Raw genomic sequence first — 20,906 nt, 5'->3', positions numbered from 1 at the left:
AATCTCCTGCCATTGGATTTATCTGTCCCAGTGGTAATCTGGTCACCAGCAGGTATTTGATGGCTTTATGGTAGGTGTGGGTTAGAAGCCACTGGAAGGCCTATAAATTTTCAGACTTGAAGCATGAGCTGAAATGTAACTGGCAGAGGTTAAGGACAAGCTTCTCCTTTGAGGAAACTGCTGGGTTATTTCTGTTTTAGCAAGGCAGCTGGTTTTACATCAAAACTAGCACATGGATTAGATGGACAATTAGTTATCTCAAACACGGTGGTTCCTGTGTACTCCAGCCATCAGGTTAGGTAGGGAAGCTCTGTCAGATGGTGACACAGTGTAAAGAGATCTGCCAATAACTTCTTCCAATAGCTATATATATACCATAGAGTTAAATGCTGAGAATCAGGTCCTGCAAGGCCCTATCCCTGCTGTGGTTTACTGAAGTTCCTCGTAAATGGAGGGTATGCCATACCTTGCAGAATGGGAACCTGGGGCACCTGTCATTTGAGTGTAGCAAAGGGGAAAAGCCAGAATCAGGGAAATCTGATGGCAAACAAATCTGAGAGACTTTCAGCAGTGGTATTTTGCACCGTTTCCCACTACCTTCTGGGAGCCAGTAAAGATTTCTGAGGATATTTGCTTGATAGAACACCCAGTGCTTGTTTTAATTAGCTTGGTCTCATTTTTAATAGGTACCAGATGAAAATTTTGAGTGGGATCTCACATGCATTTCAGTATTAATGCAGAAAGATGGTCCTGACAGAGTTTGAGCTTACTTGCATCCTCGTTATTGCAGGCGTAATTCCATGGGTCTGGTCTGATGCAGCATAGAGGGAGTGGCAGGACCCAGCCAAATTAAACTTTGCAAGTTGGGGCTATCTTTTGAGTTTCACTTAAAAGATTTCAAAACTTATAAAGGCCATTTTGGTTCTTTTTTGCTCATCTCTGTTCACAGCTGCTGAGGTCTTCTGTTGAAAGCAAGTAATGATTGCCTGTGGTGGATAGCTTTTCTATTAAGAGATAGTTAAAGCATGTCAGCAGTCTGGCTGATAGCAGACAAACCAAACTCCTCTCATGTTGCCTCACACAGAGCCTTTAAGTCTTGCTGACATGCCTGGAGTTGAAAAAGCCAACGATGAGCTGTGGTAATAGCTTGTAAACCCAGAGTATGGCCACACCTTACAGTGTCTGCAGCCTAAGGGAACAGATCTGCTAACCTATATCTGCCCTTAAATGCTAGGAAACAAATCATTGGTAATAAAACACAATGGCTGTTCTCCATCTGCAATCAATTTCTGTTCAACTAATGAAGTTAAGTAGAAAATAGCCACAGACATCTCTTGTTACTTTCTTGAATAAACAATGGCTGTAGCTCAGATGCTTTGTTAACAGGAAGAGGAGCAGCCATCAGTTACTTTTCCAAGTGTCAATAGCAGCTAGGGTTTGTATAGCTGTAGTTGAACAGGAGTGACCCACGTTTGCTTGTGTGATGGCAGGAGCGTGCCTCTTCACTGCATGGCCTGGACAAGTATGGTGTGCTTGTAACGGCAAGCTCAGCAACCCTGTGAAAAGAGTAAGTCTTTCTACTAGTGGCAAATGGTCTTGGGCTCCACCATAAGACAAGTCAGCTAGGGTCTGGGAGAAGTTCTGGGTGTCTTGGGGGAAAGTTACAAAGCTGGGTCTGTCTCTAAGCTCTCAAGCAGAAAGCCTGAGACAAGGTGCCTTGCATGTTTCCTATCTCCTATTGAGCAGGCTTGGGGTGCAGCTGCTGGTGGCATTGCAGTCCCCTCGAGCAGGCCAGCTGTATACAGTCAAGACATTTCTTCAGGCTTAACAGCAGAGAGAGGTTCAAGATGTAATGTTGGATGTGGGGTCCAGTGCAACAGTTGTCAAAAGCTGAAGGTGATGATATGATTTTGATGTGATTCGCCAAAATCCGTACATAGATAACGCCTCTCAACTTTTCTAGGCTTAAATTATTTACCCTTTAAGTTAGTTTTTTGTGACATCTATAAATTACAGCTCTCTTTTGTGTTATGTATGCACACAGGGCTTGGCTGTTCTATTACAATAAACTGCCATGCCAAATAACTAATGATGAACATAAGGAAATGTCATGAATGAGAGAAGGGAGAAAAAGAGTAAGTCTCCTTAAAAACATTCTGGGAAATGAACAGGCTTTATGAGCAAAGACAGTATAATTTGTAGGCAGCCTGGTGAATCTATGTTCTTTAATGGCATTCTAAGGCTGCTGATAAGAAATACATGTATTCATGGAACTTAAATAGGTGCTAGATCCTCTTGCTTTAGGATTAAAGTAAATAAAGCTTTAAGGTATTTTCAGAGAGCCCCTTCACTTCTAGCCTGCTCTCTGTTAGTTTAAAAAAAAACAAAACAGAAGAATTCCTAGAGGAAAATATTTATGTTCATTTGGGGCAACCCAAAGCCTTTCATTTGTTTTCATTTTGAAAGTCAAATGTTTACCCTGAGTCTGAGCCTAGCCTGCAGGTGTTGTGGCTGGCCCTGTTAACCTGCATGGGCCTGCTCACACGCAGGCAGCTTTCAGGGTGGCCTGCCTCACTGCACTCACTTTAGCTTCTTTCTTCGCTGGGTATGTTACAGGTCCGTACTTCTTGTGAAAAATCTGAGTATTTCTGGCTTGGATTAGGTTAGAGAAACTGTAAGGAAGGGGCTTTGTCTTGTTCTGGCTTTCCCTTTGTGCAATTCAGCGGCAATAGCTTCAGCCAGATCAAAATTGAGAAAAGCAAAAGGGTTTTCTCCCTGACTTCCCTCCAGTGTCTGACTGCTTCTGACCATGAAAACAGTTCCAAGAATTAAATGTTAGCACTGATCCATTCCAGCCCTTTTGTATGTATCTGTATTTAGTTTGCTCTTCTAGATCCCCGCTTCTCCAATGGAATAATAATGGTGATCATACAACAGGGGTCTATGTAGAATGGCCATCCCAAAAATGATGTATATTGCTACAAAGAGTGTTTACTTCGGCTGCTTCTTATGTGAATCCTAGTGATCCACATACACGCTGTGGTAACCTTACACAACAGTGAAACATGACTAGAGGCTGTCATTTGTTGGGCAAGGTAATATTAAACAGTTGTATGAGGAGTCACCAAAGCTGGAAAACCCTGGCCCTTAAATACCAGGTTACTCGACGCCTGATGAACATGTCAGCTAGGTCCCTGGGTTCTCCCTTCTGCGCTCACCTCGTAACTTGGTGATACTTTCTCCAGTTGGTCAAGGATGCATTAATCCATAATTCAAACATCAGCTAAATCTGTTTCTCTGGTTCTCATTACTCCAGTAGGCTAGAGCTTGAGATGTGCCTCACTTGCACTTTGTCAGACTTGGAAAGGAGAGAGGACTAAGCTGGCTTTAAACCTGGCTGCATTCTAGGAGGTACTGAGTTGAATGCAGACATAAAACAGAGTGGACTTAGGCTTTTGTCCTCACCTTGTTTTGTCTGCCTGCATCTCCTGAGGACTACTCTATTGCATGAGGATTGTCAAGGGCTGGACTCACACTTATAAATTGTCCCTGATGCCTTACTGCTTCATTGAAGAACAGCAAATGCAGAAGCTGTTCCCAAGACCAGGCGTCCTTGAAGGATTTCTTTAGCTAAACCAAGGCCAATGTGTGTTGAATGACTTGCACAGCAGACGGGAAACAACTGGAAAGCATAAAAAACCCTCTATCCACATTACAAGTTTGTATATTTTCTGCCTCTACTTCTAATCCAGCCTGAAGCTCTCTTTTTTCCTTTTTTTTTTTTTTCTTATTAAAAAAATATATCTAAGCACTTAGTATTTTTCTTCAAGATCCATTACGAGGTACTCTGTTTTTCTTGCTGCTTCACTGGATGCTAAACCCAAATTTCTCCATGGTAATTTTTAATGACCTGAAGCTCTGTGCACAACATATCTGTAATTGAGTATATTTCAGGCAGTTGCTATTTCAGGCCTTCATCTTCCCATATTTCAGTGGAGATGAAAATAAACCATCTATGTCAACTGGAGGTAGAGGTTATAGATGGAAAACTATGGCCTCCATGAATGAAAGTAGTATTCCTGTAGTGAGATGTAGTCCCCAAAATCCAGGCTAGGAGAACTGTTGCTCTGTTGAGGCCACTTTTAAAACCTATAAGGCAACATGCTTTCCTTGTAAAATAAGGAATTGGGTATAAATACATTTTACTGCACCTTTAAAGTACAAAACAGAACAGATGGTTGAAAGATACTGTGCTCTCTTGTCTGCTCTCACCCTATTTACATGGACTTCTTCCAGCCCTCCCAGTCTTTATTTGTGGGGTCTAATACAGTTATTAATCTCGGTTTCCCTCCCTTCTTGGCAAGGGGCCTCTCCCCTTGCCAGTCTTTGGTCAGACAATACTGCTGAAGCCTGATTCAGAACCTGCTGATTACACCAAACCTGGGATTAGCTATTGTTTGGAAACCCTGACAATAAGGCAGGGTGTATATGTTCAGCTGGAAGCCAACAATCAGGAGGTGGGGATGATTTGCTGGGCAAGTGTCACAGAGCAGCTCAGTTGACTGTGGTGCAAAGCCTCAGGGGATGTACACTGAAAATCCCTGATAACACAATGGGAGAGGACATCCTCAGGAAGGGTATGTTGTGCTGCAGCTGCCTGCAGAGACCAGGTGAGTCGGCTTTGTTGCCTGAACTGAAGGAGCAGATAAAGGACTGAGTAAAAAGTATATAGCTTTCTCTAAACAACAAATGACTGAATGCTGGGATTCTTGCAAAATCTGGGAGCTGGTAGGGCCCTGTAGAAACCAGCACATATTCTTAGTCTTGTGCTCCAGAAAATGCATCGTGAGCTGGAGGTACTGGAAAGGGGAAGGCTCATAAGGATAAAATATTAATGCTGTGGGCTTTAAGGTGCTGCATGTCAAGAGGGAGGTACTTGATTCAGATATAACTTGCTTGGGGGTTATCTGAGCCTGCAGACTTGTTTCAGCTTGTTACTAACCGCTATGCCTTGTTTCTGCCATTACCATGCAAGCACTAAGGTGTGTTGGCAGAGCTTAGTCAGGTTGTTTGGTTAGTGCTAGTGTTAGGTGCAAATTATATTTCTTAGGGCAGGAAGGCGGATCCTGCCTAGCTGAGATGCTGAGAACTAGGTAGCTAGAGGGCTTATTCAGTCTTTTGGACTGTGGACATAGGGCTTTTGACATAGCACTTAGGGATGTGGTGTAGTTGGGAACTGTCAGTGCTAGGTTAATGGTTGGACAGGAGGATCTTCAAGGTCCTTTCCAACCTAGTTGATTCTGTGAAGAAAACAACCTAGGCTAGTTGGCTTTGTTAGGTGAGATAGATGCTAATGTCCCAGATCCTTGGGTGCAGGGCTGGCTGTAGAAATAAAATGCTGCAGTGCTAGCAAGATATCCAAGGACCAACTCTTCCTTCTGTAAATCCCAAATACGGAGTTAAGGGATATAGTGGGAGGGGATGGTTGCATGGCCATACACTGAGGCAAATGTGATTGCCTCCTTTCCATTGATGAATTGAGGATGGAGTGATCCTCTTCCTCTCTTTGATGGGCTGCAAGACAGAGTTCCTTCCCGTCTTCTAGCTGGGCACTTTGGCCCAAGTGCAGAGTGGTGGTTATGTCAGTTCCTGAGAGTAAAAGAAAAGCTCTTTCTGAATCCTGCTGTCTCTTCCCAGGCACACTCCCAATGCAAGCAAGCCTAAGTTTCTTATTTGACCTCAATTTATACTTTCCTAGAGAGAAATGAGGAGAGTCTGCAACTGAGAGTTCTGACTGAACGAAAGCAAAGTCTGCTACAAGCATCCATCTACCTCCTTTAGTAACAAGAGAGAAGGGAAAGTTTCTGCTTAGTAGAAGAAAGAAAGTGAGCACAGCTAAAACCTTGCTAAATGTAGGGAGTCACTTGCTACCCTTCAGTTCCTGCTTACTCCCTGTGATTTGGCAATGCTCCATTCTGCCCACACAATTTCTTCAGTGTGACTGGGCTTTGCAAAAACCTCCTTAATCCAACGCAGAAAGGTTTTATGTAATTGCATCCAGCACAGTCCTATTTCACTTGATTTAAATGAGAAAGTTAAATCTCAGTCTAGACGGAGTGCTCTCTAGCTCCTGTGAATCTTGCACCCGGCGAGATGTATCATCTATGAGTATGTTTCTCATTTTCCAGACAAGCCCAGGGGATCTGCACCCCCCTCCATAACATTTCTGTCTGTGCTAAATTGCCTTTTACTGCTGATTTATACCTCAGTAAAACACATCATGAGAAGGAGAAAATGTTTAATTGTATAACTGACATGACTTACAAAGGGCACATTTTTGGTGGTTATTTATGCACTTATCTTCTTTAAAACGGGTATAGAGACTCATGACTTTCATTTATGGTGGGAACAGTAGAAGGTGAGGAAAATAAATGCAGTGAAGGATAAGGAGTGAACCTTAAACTAGTATGGCTTCTGGAAAAGCATCTCTGTTAAAAGAATCATTGAAAAATATGAAGACATGCAGGTTGGATTTGGGATCTTAAGGGGTTCCAAGAAAAACTTTGAGATTCCTCCTGTCCCCTATCAAACCAAGCCAGAAAACAATGTTACCTTGGGGCTGTTTGATCTTGGAAGTTGGAAAACATTTCTGTTATCAAAGCAGTAACAAGTGAAGAAATCTTTTATGTTGCTTATGACATCATTGATTCTGAGTTCTTGTTTGATTTCTTTCACCCAGACCCCTTCAAAATTACACTGTGGGTTTGGGGTTTTTTTTAACAGTTTTCTCAAGGGTGAATATGGTGCTGGAGACAAAGAGACAGGTATGCAAGCCTGTCTTCAGGTTTCTGCTTCAATGTTTCTACTGGCAACCCTGTCCTACTGATGACAGGAACCCTGGCAGCACCTTAAACAAGTGTTCAAGTGGCACATGCAAGATAAGACGACTCCAGGATAATTAGAAATGGGTTCATTACTGGGAGGCCGGCATGATTCACCTAATTACATCATAAATGTTCTTCCTTATCTTTTCTATCACCTGTGTAAGGATGTAGCCTCTAAGACTGTTCTTTGGGGGTGAAAGCTGAGCAGCAAAATTAAGCTTGTTGTTCAGCTCCAATTTGGACTCGTTACTGATAAAATGTTTATTATGGCATGGACTTAGCGTTGACATGTGCTTTGTTCTGCATGACGTTACTCTTGCCTCAAGGGCCATTTAGACTTCAAACGCTAGAGAGTAGGTGCATGGTAATTCATGGTAATGCATGCCTATATATTTGCATATTAGGCTGATAGAGAGAAATACTTCATAAGTATGTAGGCCAGCAGCATTCTTATATCCTTGCCTTTCACTGTCTCAGCCCTGAGCCCACTTGCCCTACCAGTGGTGTTGCCTTCTGCACGGGAACTCAGCCGCTGTGGTTCTGTGGACCAGCAGATGGGGAGTATGAAGTTGGTAACCTGTGAAGCTTTCAGAGTGGTGGGGTACAAGGTCTCCTAAAATGACTTAAACTGTCCATAGGATATGCTGAATCTTTCCTGGTAACATCTAGAAATTTCCCTTAAATATGAGAAGTGATCAGCTCAGTCTTCAAAAGCTCTCTTCTAATGGAGAGATGGACAAAGTTGCTCACATCTTCGTATTTAGATGCTGTACCCCAATGGGCTGTACCAACCCCCTGAGATATTGTTTTCTAGAGACAAGCCTTCCCTTTCTTCACCAGAGAAGATCCTCCTGGCAATATATTCAGAAAAAGATGCATTTACTACCAAGACTTGCAGCATTATCCCTACCCAGGTTACCAGTTCTCACTAACTTTGGCACTAAGACTGGTTGCAACCAAGCCTAACAAAGGAGTGATCTGCCTGACTTCTGAACGTTGTGGGTGTTCGGTCAGCCTCTAAGAAAGATTATTTTCTCACTGAACTGAAAAGAAAGGCAGTTGCAATTCTATTAAAACAGCTTTTGACTTTGTAGAAAGTAGACTTACCATTATCCAATGGTTTTGGCTTCCACCTACAGTATGTTAATCGAAGAAACACAGGAGCTTTGTGCATCAGTGATGGTTATCTCCATACGAAATCCAACATTGCGGTTACACTGGCTGTTTTTTTGCCTTTCCCAGTTGTAGGACTTCTTTTCACTTGCAGGATTTCCTTGTTCCAAATATTTCTTCACAGATCCAAGTGATTTTTGTTTTCCTCCTCTGAAAGAAAAGGTGAATGAAATGGAGATGATCAAAGGAGGAAAATGTCTTTCCATTTACCTACTGTCCTGCCAATTCAAACAGTTCTGCAATGCACAGGGTTTCCCTGTGTGCCTCTCCTGATGATGGACAAGACGAACTTCAGGGAAAAACTTGGATTCTCTCTAAAAGATGATTAAATAACTTTGCCATTGTCAATGATATGTGTTTTTAATCAGCAGCATGACCTTTTTGTATATCCCGGTTAAGAGCTGAGGAATTTTGGCAGATACCATAAACTGATGCATGCTGAATGGCCTTACTTATTTCTACCAATGCATTTATCAGGAAGATTGATACCCAGAGTTCTTCAATAGCTCTGGAATGCTTGTTCCTTCATCTGCAGATCTGCAGCCTAATATTGCAGCTTTGTGCTGGAGAACCAAAAGGTCAAACAGACCTCATCTGGGATAAAATCAGCTACTTTGTGGGCTTCACTGAACAAAGCTTTGAAAGAAATGCAGCTGGTAAACCAAAGCACAACCAATCCACAATTGTGGATTGAAAATATATTTTATGAGTTTGAATAGCTTAGCCTTTTGTAAAATATTTTTGTTGCTCTTCATATTGGGATAGTACCTAGAGCCAGACCACCATATGGATTATACAAACATAAAATGAAGGGTTGATCTCTACACTGGAGATCATTAATCTAGCTTTAAAATGACCAATTGTGCTTTCAGAGGTCATTTTGGTTTGTTTTTTTAAACCTGCTTGTTGTCTTGAGTAACCCAAACATGACATTGCTGAGGTCCTGATAAGGCACACAAAAGCTGTTATCGTGCATGGAATTTGCCTCCTGAGCATTCAGGTATATAGGTGACTGTCCACTGATAACCAGTTCCTCTGTGTGAATTTTCTGAGACACTTCATGTTTCAAAGAAAGATGTGAACTGCACGAAAAAACCACCAAAACTGACCCATGGGAGTTGTCAGGAAATAGCTGAACAAGCTTGTGAGAAAACTGTGAGTTAAAGGAATATGCAAAGAGTTTGTGCCACGCGTGGAGGGTGTGAAGTTTTAGAGGGGCTCAGGGCACGGCTGTAGTAAGCCATAACGTAATCCTGCTAGCATGCAATCCACAGGATGAGCTAGAGGTTGAGTAGAGTCACTTGGCTTTGGGATGTTTTCCGTTTGCCAGGAGAGTCAATCTGAAGGAAACCTTGGAAACAGGGCACACTTACTTTTTTGGAAAAGCTCAGTAACTTTCGCTATTTGTACTGCCAAATCCAGAAAAGTGGTTATCACAAATGACTCTGTTTCTCTTGTCAGGGGGGTCTCTGAGGTATGACAGTGTCTCCTGAACCTCAAAATGCTTTCACTGTCCTCTGTAGCATGCAGAGAACCCATGACTTTCCCCCCCTGCCCCCAAATTCTTCTAGACAAGTCCAGAAAGTACAGAGGACAGAATGGCACAAAATGAGACAGAAATGACTGCTGCCTTAAAATATGCTCACTGCTGCCTTAAAATATCATGACACTAACACCTACCCCCACTCCCAACCAAACTAGATTTATAACAAAGGCACTGAGTAAGCATTAGTGTCCTTCAGCTGACAGTGAGACTGCTGCTAAAGGTTGCACAGCAGTCTCTCTGCTCCCAACAAATGAGGAAAACTGATGTCCTGGCAAGGACTTTTCCTGTCCGCCTGAGTCTTAAGCACAGAAGCAGCACTTCCCAGGGAAGAAAATGAAGTTATATTTTTGTGTACAAGTAGCACCCAACTGCTGGTTGTGGTTTTTGTTTTTATTCACCCTGCCCCCTGACTTCTAAAATGTGTTTGACACATTGAACCCAATTTCTCACCCCTCATCCAACTTGCAGAGGATTTAAAGAACGGGCTCAAAAACTTCCCTGTATGTCAAGTACAGAGTGTCCTGAGGGATGAAGGGGCCAGAGGTGACTGGTTGCGCCAAGCCCAGTGTGCATCCAGAACTGGGATCAGACATTAGGCCAAAGAGTTTGGCCAGGTGAGAGACAACTTCATGGGCGGTCTTCATGAAAGCAGTATGTGATGCCTTGCTGCAGGACTGCTGGTGTTGGCTTTACCGAATTCATCTCCCTGGACTCTGTTTTATAGAAGCTTTAGTAATCACTTTTGCTTTCCTTTTTCTCCTCTCCAGCTCCTGTGGTGTGAGCCTTGTGGTCCTTCCTCTCAGAGCAGAGGGAAGGAATGTTATTTCCCTCTCTGTCCTCCCACCAGGCCAACTTTTCTTCTGCAAGATGTGACCTTAAGGAAAGGCAGTCTGTGCCCGCCTTGTCTCCCATCAGGGGAGCGATGCGGTCAAACAGCTTGTGCAGGATTTCTTGTTCCTGCTGAATGTGCGTCTCTCCTGCGACCTGGGAGATGTGCTGACACTGGTGGGGTTTGTCTAGATGTGGGTAATCTTACAGGCATAGCTGTACGGTGCAGTTATGCCATTGCAGTAATGCCAGTGTCAATTCCTTTGCTTCTGGATCAAGAGTGTAGTTCAGGCTGTTTCAGCTATTTCTGAAGTAGTAACTCTTGAGTATGGCAGGACAGGCGAGGCGTTTGGTCCAAGCAGTGCCCCTGCTCTCCTGATATGCGTTACTGACCTGCTGGTGTGTACTCAGCCCAGGAAGGAACATGCAGCTGGGGGGAATTGCTAGCTGAAGGATCTGTACAACAGAGTAAAACAGCCTTTTGCTAAGGGCATCAGGTAAGAGTCTGAAGTCTGTTGGCATGTTATTTCATCTGTTGGCATGGGGGTTTTTTCCACTACCCAAGAGTGAGGCATGAAACCTGCCTGTGAAGCGCCTACAGCATTCATCCCTCTTGCTTACTTAAGAGAATCTCAAAAGGAATTATATTACTTGCTTTCATGTTAGGCAGGGGTAACCTTGTGCTAAATCCCATAAACCAAAGGCTTCAGCATACTTGATCTTTCAGCCAGCACTTTACTTCATAGCTTAGGCAACCAAATAGCACTCCAGAAGTAAAACAGGGTTTCTCAAATGAGTGCTCTGGGTTTATTGCACTTACATTTCAATTAATACGTTCATTCCTGTAGCGCAGTCTGAGGCATACAGAAAACATTTGTGTTGCCAAATGGTATCAAGAACAAAATTACCCTTCTATGATCCACGTGGTTTACTGGAGTAAATCATAGTACTAAAAAATGATGGAAAGACAGATCCAATTAAAATCCTTTTTTAAATATAAACACTAAAGAAATCCTTGTCAGCTGTGTTTAAGGAAGAAAGACAAACATAAAATCTTAAGCTACTCTCCTCTAAAGAAGGACAACATTGTACTGAAAGGGCTAACTGCTTCTCTATATATTGCATGAATTTACTTTGTAGCCTTTCATGGCACCGAGGAAAGAAAATAAGGTACAACCCACATGCCTTAAAGATCTGCCACAAGGCATTTTTACCCCCTTCTTTCTCCATTATGAACAAATGCTCTGTGCCTTCGTTTCATAAACAGATTACTTATTGCTTGACACTGAATTCCCCTTTTATTTGCTATATTATTTTCACCAGTGTATTTTGAAAGTGGCTCTTTCAGGTACCTGCTCTTTTAGCACTGAAAAATGCCTCTCTGTGCTGAATTAATTACTAGAGGAAGTTATTAGTTTCTAATTAGGAAAATAGCCTAAGGGACAGGCTACACAGGCAGCCCTTGTGACCTGAGCAGGTAACAGTGAGAAAACAAGCACTGGTATGAGGACCTGAAGGGATCTGTGCAAGAGCCGGGCCGAAGATCCATGGTGGCACCTGGAACAGTCTATGTTTTCTGCATTGTAGGAGGGTCTCATCTTTGACAACTCTGGATGGCAGGACTTTCAGGACCCCAGAAAACAGTCACTATTGTATCTGGAAATAACCATCTACCCTGCTCTGCTCATGAGAGAACTGGTCAGAAGAGTTCTTCTGGCTAGATGCGGAAATGGAGAGGAAAGTGTTAGTTGGTAGGGATGAAGAGAGCTGTGAGAAGTTGGCAAAGAGCAGGATAGATGACTGAGATATAAACCTTGACTAATGGGTGTTTGGTTTCTCTCTTCAGAAAGTGTGTGGGAGCTGAGAGATCGCAGAGCTGCATTTAATTTAAACTACAGGGAATGTACCCAAATTCCCAAGTAACCTGCAGTGAGAATCACCTGATGCTTCTCACTTGGAAGGTCCAGCTTGAAGGTGTTCACATGTCTACCAGGCTTTGACTGGGTGGATTAATGGCTTTGGGGTCAAACCACAGGCATGGATCCTGTGATCAGCCCCGGTGCCTGAACTGAGAGCCTGGCTGCCTGGGGTGCGCCTCACCTGATGGCTGCTACTGAACTGCAGCTTTAACCACCGCACTTAAACCATAAATAGCTCTCAATCTATTAGGCAAGCTGGAGCGTAACTGGTTGAAGAACATTACCCAGAGGTCGTTCTCCGTCAGGGCTTGGAGCAGAGGTCTGGGCTCCATTTCCTTTCTCTGCAGCAGGCTGCAAGCCTGCTGGAAGCTGTCTGTCTCACCTTCTGGGAGGAGGACCATAAAGGGAGTAATGATGGGTTATTGCACTAGTTCTAATAGAGAGATGTAAATGTTGCTCACAAGAGCCCATTTCACAAGTGAAAACCTGTTGTTTCAACATATTTATTATAAAATATTAAGAAAGTGATGTTAGAAGCATCCTATTAATGTTGTTTGGTGTGTTTTGATGATACTAATGGTACTTTAAAAAATGAATCAATGTCAAAGTCGAGGTCATCTGTATGGCTTTTATTTGAGGTTGTTTAAATCATAAAACTTTTCTCATTGTCACTCACTGTAGTCATTCCCTTTCTGCTTCCTTTTCATGCAGCATGGCTCCATGTATTGTCTGGTATATACTGTATGTACTACTCAGCCCTGAACTACCTAATTACTTTTATGTTCAGCTGTCAGGTAGTGCTGCTGTTGTAGATGTCCATACAGTGTTTATCTGCCTAGTGCTGAGAGGTGATATTTTGGAAGAGAGGCAGAGAAAGTTAATTCAGCAGCATCCAGGGCAGGATGTGCTGTGCCTCTCATGGGAGCTGCTTCTGGGTAAATGGGTAAAAACATTTCTCAAACTTTTGCAGCTGAATTCTACTTCTTTTAGAATTAGGGAGGGGGTGAAGACATATGCAATCCAAAATACTGCTTTTCGTTTCCTTAAAGCATGCTTTGTATATCAAAATTTAGATACCTGTGTTCTTAAAGAGTTTTGTGTGGAAAACATTAAAGCCAAATATTTGAATTTCTGTTAATATTGGCTGACAATTACTTTCTGACTTTGACCCAACTTTGCTTACAGGCTCACTTAACTGAAAGCCAGACTTGTTTTCATATCAAAATGGACTGTGAAATTGAGAGGAGGAAAATCCCAAACCCTTCTTACTTCTGCATAACATTTTTCTTATGCTACTCAATTACTTTAAGTATAGCACTCTGCTTTTGGTTGTATCTTATGCATGCTTACCATTCTAGCAAAGCAGGCCAAAAATGTTTCAGTGTAATTAATTGGAAGTACATGAATATGAAGTATATATTTTCAAATCATGGGGTTAAATAAGGTAATAGGCATTTTGTAGGAACTGTGCAAATGTTATGGATGCAATCTGAGACTATGGAAACTTTTTGTACAACAGACCATGATTTTTCTTTCAACAAACTGTGTTCACTACTTCAGCAGCACATTATGACTTTACAAAAAATAAAGCAGGGGCCTTCTAGACAGGATGCTTACTAGGGCACAGCCCCTGACTAACACTTAAGTACTGGCACTGAATGAGGCAGGGAATTTATGGAAAAATCATACGTGATAAAATGCATATTGGTGAAGGCTAAAAGCTAAGAAATGCAGATATAAAGGCTATTTTTGCAGTCTGGATTCAGAGTACTTGATTTCGTAGCTGTAGTATTCTTTTAATTTGTAGTCATTTTTGATGCTAGGAGTGCTGGACTGAGATGTGTGTGTGTGTGCATATATAGATAGATATATATATATATATATCCATATTTAAAACATATATATTGGTCTAAACCCCATGCTTAGTTGTTCTCCCAACCTGTATTCTGTCTGTGTGGTGAGAACTGAGGGAGCGGGGACCTGAACATTCTCAGCCTTCCTGAGAGGTACAAGCCAACAGACTGGTGCAGAGCCCTGCAGTACCAGCCATGTGTGGCACACGTGATGTCAGACAAGACACTTGGGTCAATAGGACTCCCCTTGCCACAGAGCTTCACTTGGATGAGGAAGAAGAGTAGTTCTAGTGACTGCCTGTGTTATTTAGCCTCATTAAGTATGAAAAAAAACAGTGGGCAGCACATATGCTGCTGATGCAGGGTGCTTAGTTCTGGTGACAGGTTGCACCAGATTGGTAACTGCCTTGCCTAAGGTGAGCAAGAGGAAGGAAATGAAACCAAAGATTAAATTTTCTAGCATTTTACTCCTGCAGGTGGATGAAATTTGTTTGTGTTTCCATGTCAGATGAGCATGGACACTGCAGCCTCTGTCCACGTGCCATGTGGCACAGCAGATGCCACTGACACTCTGTTAACAGCGTGCTCTGTAGCTCCCAGGTTGAGCCCTGTCAGCTCCCTGAGCAAACCGTGCCAGGGCTGTTGTTAACATTAGTTCAGTGCTCAGAAAAAACAAGCAGGGCTGTCTTGGGAGTGTTTGGCAGCTTTTTTCCCTTCTGTTGCAGAGCAGTAGGGAAATATAACTGCCCATGCTGAATTTCTCCACAACAGATGGATGCAAGCTCTGAAATACACTTCTGTACTTAGCAGTTTTATGACCTTTCAGGTATAAGCTGTTGCTTTGGGCCTCTCTCAACATATTTGCAAATATGAAGCAATGCTAAAGAGATTGATAGGGATGAAATACTGCATCAGTGTGTGCCAGGCTGTGCCACTTTCTGTGTGAAGGCACATCACACTTTGGGAGGTACAGCCTAATAATGGAAAAGCCAGAGGCATGCCTCGTCGCTAGGGTTCAAACCTGTACCCCTGCTGAATGAGTTGCCTAGGGAAGATTATTACACCTGTACGTGTACTTGCTCCTGGACAAATCTACAGACTCGTGTTATCCCATCCACAGCGCTGTAAGCATGTTTACCACCCACCAAGTCTTCAACTGTGCATGTGGGTAGGAGGAGGTAAACCATACAAAATGGGAGGTAATAAAGAGCTTAATGAACACCAGGCAAAGTAGACATGAGTTAATGTAAAAGCAGAGTGAGTAGTGTAGTTAAAATAAAGCTTTGGCTGTCTGTCCTGTTGGAAGTGCATGTATCAGCAGGAGACCCCATGTTCTAATTTAAGTGAAGAATTAGTCACAGGCAGCAGAACAGAGCCTGAGGGAGGTGAAGCAATGCCTGTAGCTGCCTCCCAGAACCTCACTCTTCCCATGAGCACAGCAGGAGCCCTCCTGGTGTCTGCTGGTGGGCAGACAGGGATCAGCCCTTGTCCTGAAGTCTCTGCCTCCCAAGCTCAATTTATCAGGGACCACCTTGGTCCTGGGCAATAAATGAGTAATAAAGGTTGGTGTGGTGGTGGAGAGGAGCTGTAGGCACCCATTTGGGTTCTGCCTGGGCAGCTGTTAGGAGGAAGGTGTTCCACCCTGCTCAAGCCCACGCATTTGTAAGGGGGATGGGAGTGCTCTGAGTGGCACCTGTGGCATATGGACAGGATCCTTGAGGAAGTCGTCATCACAAACCACTGTTGCCTATGTGAACATAACCTAGAATTGCAGCTGTGATCTTCCACCTGACCATACACTAGCTAATGCTTGCTGTATGCCGTGCTGAAGGCAGGAGAAAAGTTTACAGGTCAGTAGCTCTGTTTGGCTTCAAAGCTGATGCTAGTGCCTTTCCCCACCCACCCGCTCCTTCAGTTAACCACTATGAGTAAGCCATTCTGAGTTAAGGCAAGACAAACATCAAACACTTAAATTTACACACACACCCCCTTCCTGAGTTTGAGACATTCCTTGCAATTCCTGTCCGGTCTAGTTGCAGCAGCAGATGGTGATGATGATGATGTTGCCTCTGCCAGAAGCTACTGCCACCGTGGTAGAGATGACAAGAGAAGCACCATGCTCCCCTCTCCCCAAGGCAGTTTGCAGCCTCATGTGCTAACACCAGCTGAGGTCAGTGCCAGTGTGAGGGCAGGTGCTGGGCTCCAATGCCTGCGGCTGCAAGTCATGCTTTAAATATTTCTGTTGTAGTAGCAGCTGAAGTTTACCCAGCCCTTGGCAGGCCAAGAAGGAGCTTTCAGTCAATAGGGATTGCAAATTGCTTCTGGACTTGCCTGGTCTACCTCAGCAGTTTTATATTATGGGAGGTAAAATAATTGCTATGCAGACCTCTTCCCCAGCTCTGAGGCATCCATTTCATCATCCCCGATCAGAAGTCATGTGTTAGGGCATATCACTGAGATCCAGTCCCTCATTCTGTCTTAAAAGCTTTATCTTCTTAAACTCCTGTGGACCTCCTGCTCCATTTACTTCCCATATTATGACTTCACCTCTTCACAGTTCCTGTTTTACTTGTCTTCTCTCACTTTCTTGGGATTTCTTGGCTGCCTAAGTCCATACTCTAAACAAAGCATATAAGAAAAATTAGCAAAACCACAGCAGTTTGGCTTTGGATGTGTAATTAGCAATTGCATTGCTTCAAGAACTATTTTTACAATTGCCACTGAAAGCTCATTACAACTTTCATTTCTTTTTCAGCAGTGATGCATCAGCTCATTGAATTAGTAGATGTAAATGTCACTTGGACTTGACAGGAGGAAGACAAATAATCTAGTTAAATAGTTTCATTGTAAGATGCTGGGGTGAGTAGTGGTCTGGCCTAATATGAACTCCATAGGGTAAGGAGAATGAAATTAGAACTATAGAACTATGAAGAAATGTAGAAACTGTCATAGTTCACAGGATAATGATTAATATCATTACTTGGCTAACTGACAGTTTTTAAATTTGGTGCCTACATCCCCTCCACTACATGAGGTGAACTGGGAGCCTCAAGCGTGGCTCTCCTGGTTTTGCACTGTGTCAGTGATGACTTGCTTTGTGACTCTGGCCTGAGCACTAGGGCACTGGTGGGTCAAGAGGCTAGACTTGCAACCAGTTAATATTGAAGAGCTGAAAGCAGACCAGATGAGTGCTCCCTCCTCCTTTTCCTGCAAAATTTGCAACTAGGTGGTTGAAGTATGTTCACAAGAGTTGAGGCATGGGTGACCAAGTGAGACAGAGGAACAGAATTAAATATTGGTTTCCTTGCGTCGCAGCTGAGCTGTAGTTATGAGGAGAACCACAGCCTCCTCCAGTTTTGTTTTATGCAAACCTGTGAGTAATCACTCTACCTCTCTACTAAACTGGGCCTCTTGGACAAACTAGGCAAATGAAGTCTTAGTCTGTGGATCCCCTCTAAGTCTGAGCTTGAGCAAGCCAGCAGGTTGTTCAGCTGTAACTTTGTTGGCCAAGATGTCTGCCACCCCGGCTTTGCACAGTAATGACTGCCATAGTGACAGGATATGTTATACAAGGTAGACAAAGTCCATCTTCAAAACACTGTGTGTTACAGTGGACTAGCTGCCTTTGAGCAAATGCTCCTATACCTGCAGGCTGGCAGAAATACTCTGGTTCCCTCCACTGCTGTGAATGGTTTTCCATATGAGGTTAAGAGACTTTGGACTATCTGAAACATTAGTGAAAGGGACTTGCATCCAAGGTGACAGTAGTTTATAAACAACCTGTCTTATGAGATGAATGGTAATTGAAGTCAATTACGGTTTGAGCTGTCTGGTTTGGTAATTGCAGACAAAAGGGAAAAAAAAAAAAAAAAAGGTCCCAAGCATACCTTTTAATTGAAACCAAATATGTTTATATGAAAGGTGGGAGTTACCTAAGAAAGATACATATTTAAACATGCATAGTTATGTGTCAGTTGTCAACTGCTCGTTTGAAGCCCTATAAATAGTACCTCATCCATTTTTGTGTTACGAGATGTGCATATGATAGTTGGAGGTTATCTTGAGTATGCTTTTCTCTCAGGGCCAATCCAGTTCTGCTTCAAGATCAGTTCATTCCCTTTCATGTTTATTTTCCCCTGGATTACTTGCAGCACTATAAAATAATCAGAATTTGAAAATTTGCCAAAGGGTAATTGTTTTCAGCATCGGGATAAATATGAAAACACCACTTGTGACATTTTAAGTCATTCATTTTTGGTTTGCATTTTTGTGGGTTACATCCCTAGATAAACATCTCACTAGCATACCAATTAGACAGTCATCCAAGCCCAAATGTATACATTGGGTCTGCTGACAAAAAGAAGGGCATACCACTTGGCAGCAAATGCTTCTCAAAGTTCAGCAAGCCTCTGACATAAATTTTTATATATATAAGGGGTTTTGGGGTTTTTTTCAAGGTTCTGGAAACCATTTTCCTTAAGCTCCAACAATAATGAAAAACACTTGTTTGTAGCAAGGTCTGCACAGTTGCACGGGAGGCTTGCCTGGAATTCACTGTCTCGGGGGGTCAGATGAGCTCATGGCAAAGACGGGGAGGTGAGCGCGAGGTGGCAGGCAGGCCCAACACCCTCCAGCAGGCAAGTGGGGTGCCCACACCATAATGAAACGTTCCGTGTTAAGTGGCTGAGAAGCCCAGGCTAATAACTCTGATAATGTTTCTCATGTACAAAAGCAACTTTCATGCTCCAGCAGCTCCGCTGCAGAGTGTACCACCTCTAGGAGATGGTATGAGGAACTAACACCTGACCTTGACTTGGGGCTGCTCCAGGGGAATTCAGCTCATGAGAGCCCTGGCCACTGCTCAGCATGGGTGCAGGGGCTGGGACTGCTCTCGCCCACAGTGGTACAAATCTGTAATTGCTCAGAGAGTCAGATAATCAAACCAGAGCATTTCGCTTGCCAGGTCAATAAGCCTACGTTGTGTTTACACTGGTGCATGGCAGAACGTGGTCTCAGTCCAGTGGTATGACACAGAGCTCTGACCAGGAGCAGGATGTCCTCTGCTCCTCTTGTGGGGAAGACCTGTCCCTTTCACCTGGTGTGTTCAGGACCACACGCAGCCACGTTATTTCAAGGGTGGGAGTAAGAGCTGCTGTACCTGTTGCTCCGATCTCTGGGCCATTTGGTCTCAATTTGAAGAGTAATTTCTGTGTGGAAGAGTTATTTCATGCACTGTGTTTCATGGCTACAGATAAATCTGATAATTGATCGCTTCAGTTCATTGCAGTATAGTTGTGGAGAACTAATCTGGGCAGAACATTGAACAGGGTGTCATGTTTTTATTGCAAATGGCTCAGTGGAGGGAAAAGTCACCTATTGGAGCACCGTGGGGAGTTGTGATTTCCCTCCTCCAGACATCTGTCTCTGGAAGCCATGTGTTCAGGTGCAGCTGAGACTGATTTAAAAGGGAAAAGTCAGTAGCAAATGAAAAGAAAAGGTGGCAATCTGTTTGCTTGGCTCAGCTGCCCTGGCTACGTCCATAAAAATGTGTGATTGCTCTTATATGCAACAAATGTGAAACAGGTCTAAAACACTACTTCTCAGTTTTTCCGTGTGTTGATCCCCTGGTTCTGTAGGGACTGCCTGCCTTAGGAGGAGTGAATCGCATTGCTTGTGCCAGCTCTGTCAAATCTGGCAGCAGATTGAAACCTTGGGAGAGAGGATACGGATTGCCCTTGGTCAGATGGCACATTTTTCAAACATGCTAAGTGATTAACACTGGACGATTAGAATCTGTAAGTAACCTTCTGGTGGTCCTGGTAGCACTTGGATGCATGCAGGGGCAATCAAAAAGCAGTTTCAGTATATCTGCTTCAGTTTGCCAGTGGTGACAAACTCATAGTTGCATATAAGCATTTTTTTGTTGCTGGACAGATGACAGAGGAGACTGTTCATTCCAAGGAGTATTATGACGGGTCATTTTTTTGGTGGCGCTGGTACGTGCTTTTCTAAGCGTGGAAGCTGTGGAGGTCAGAGGAGTCTCTTCCTGCTTTTGCAATAGCAGTAAGTTTCAGTTTACAAAACAGTTTCCCTGGGACACGAGCACAAGGCATTTGACAGCCTTGTTAGAGATAAGTTGTTTGGGAATGTTTTTCTCCAGATCATTTTTGTAAGAAAGAAAATCCTACTTTGTCTAAAGCTAACCCTTTTCATGAGAATTAATAATTATAAGAGACTTAGCTGTAAAAATTTCAGATTTTTTTTAAATGTCCTGTTTTGATATTTTTGTGTAGAAAACTCTAGCTCAAAACTAAAACTCTATCTCAAAATTACCTTAACATTTGTTTTGTTATAAGAACCCTGAAACAAGAAAAAAATAAAAACATTTTTAAGTGCTCAAAGCTTGAAAAAACACAATAAGGGAAAGAAGGAATAAGTGTGGTTTAGATTTTAATTTTTTATAAATCTAGATTTTTCTTTAGAATAATTCTTTCAAAACCTCAGATATTTTCCCCCATGTAGGAGGATTGTTTCTAGTCCCATTTATTATGGATTCAGTATTAAAGCTGTGTCTTCTACAACACATAACTTTGCAATGACTGTTTGAGAAGAGAAGGAAATCTGACCCAGTTGGTCTCTTAGAAGAATTACTCAAAGGAGAGGCCTTTCCTACATGATATTATGGATACCTGCTTTTTCTCTG

The 20,906-nt window shown here is 43.0% G+C and overlaps 1 protein-coding gene across 1 annotated transcript in view; it reads right to left on the bottom strand.

Moving 5' to 3' along the window:
• NEDD9 (neural precursor cell expressed, developmentally down-regulated 9) overlaps positions 1-8,012 on the bottom strand; it is a 73,822-nt gene extending 65,810 nt beyond the window's left edge. Inside the window, exon 1 of the mRNA XM_026843203.1 lies at positions 7,992-8,012. Within this exon, the coding sequence (XP_026699004.1) occupies positions 7,992-7,994 (3 nt within the window). The 5' untranslated portion in view covers positions 7,995-8,012. The remainder of the gene's footprint in view (positions 1-7,991) is intronic.
• Positions 8,013-20,906: the final 12,894 nt, after the last annotated feature.

Source organism: Athene cunicularia (genome assembly GCF_003259725.1).
Source record: "Athene cunicularia isolate RWA chromosome 2 unlocalized genomic scaffold, athCun1 chr2_part1, whole genome shotgun sequence".
NCBI lineage: Eukaryota > Metazoa > Chordata > Aves > Strigiformes > Strigidae > Athene > Athene cunicularia.
This window is presented reverse-complemented; position numbering and strand designations above follow the sequence as displayed.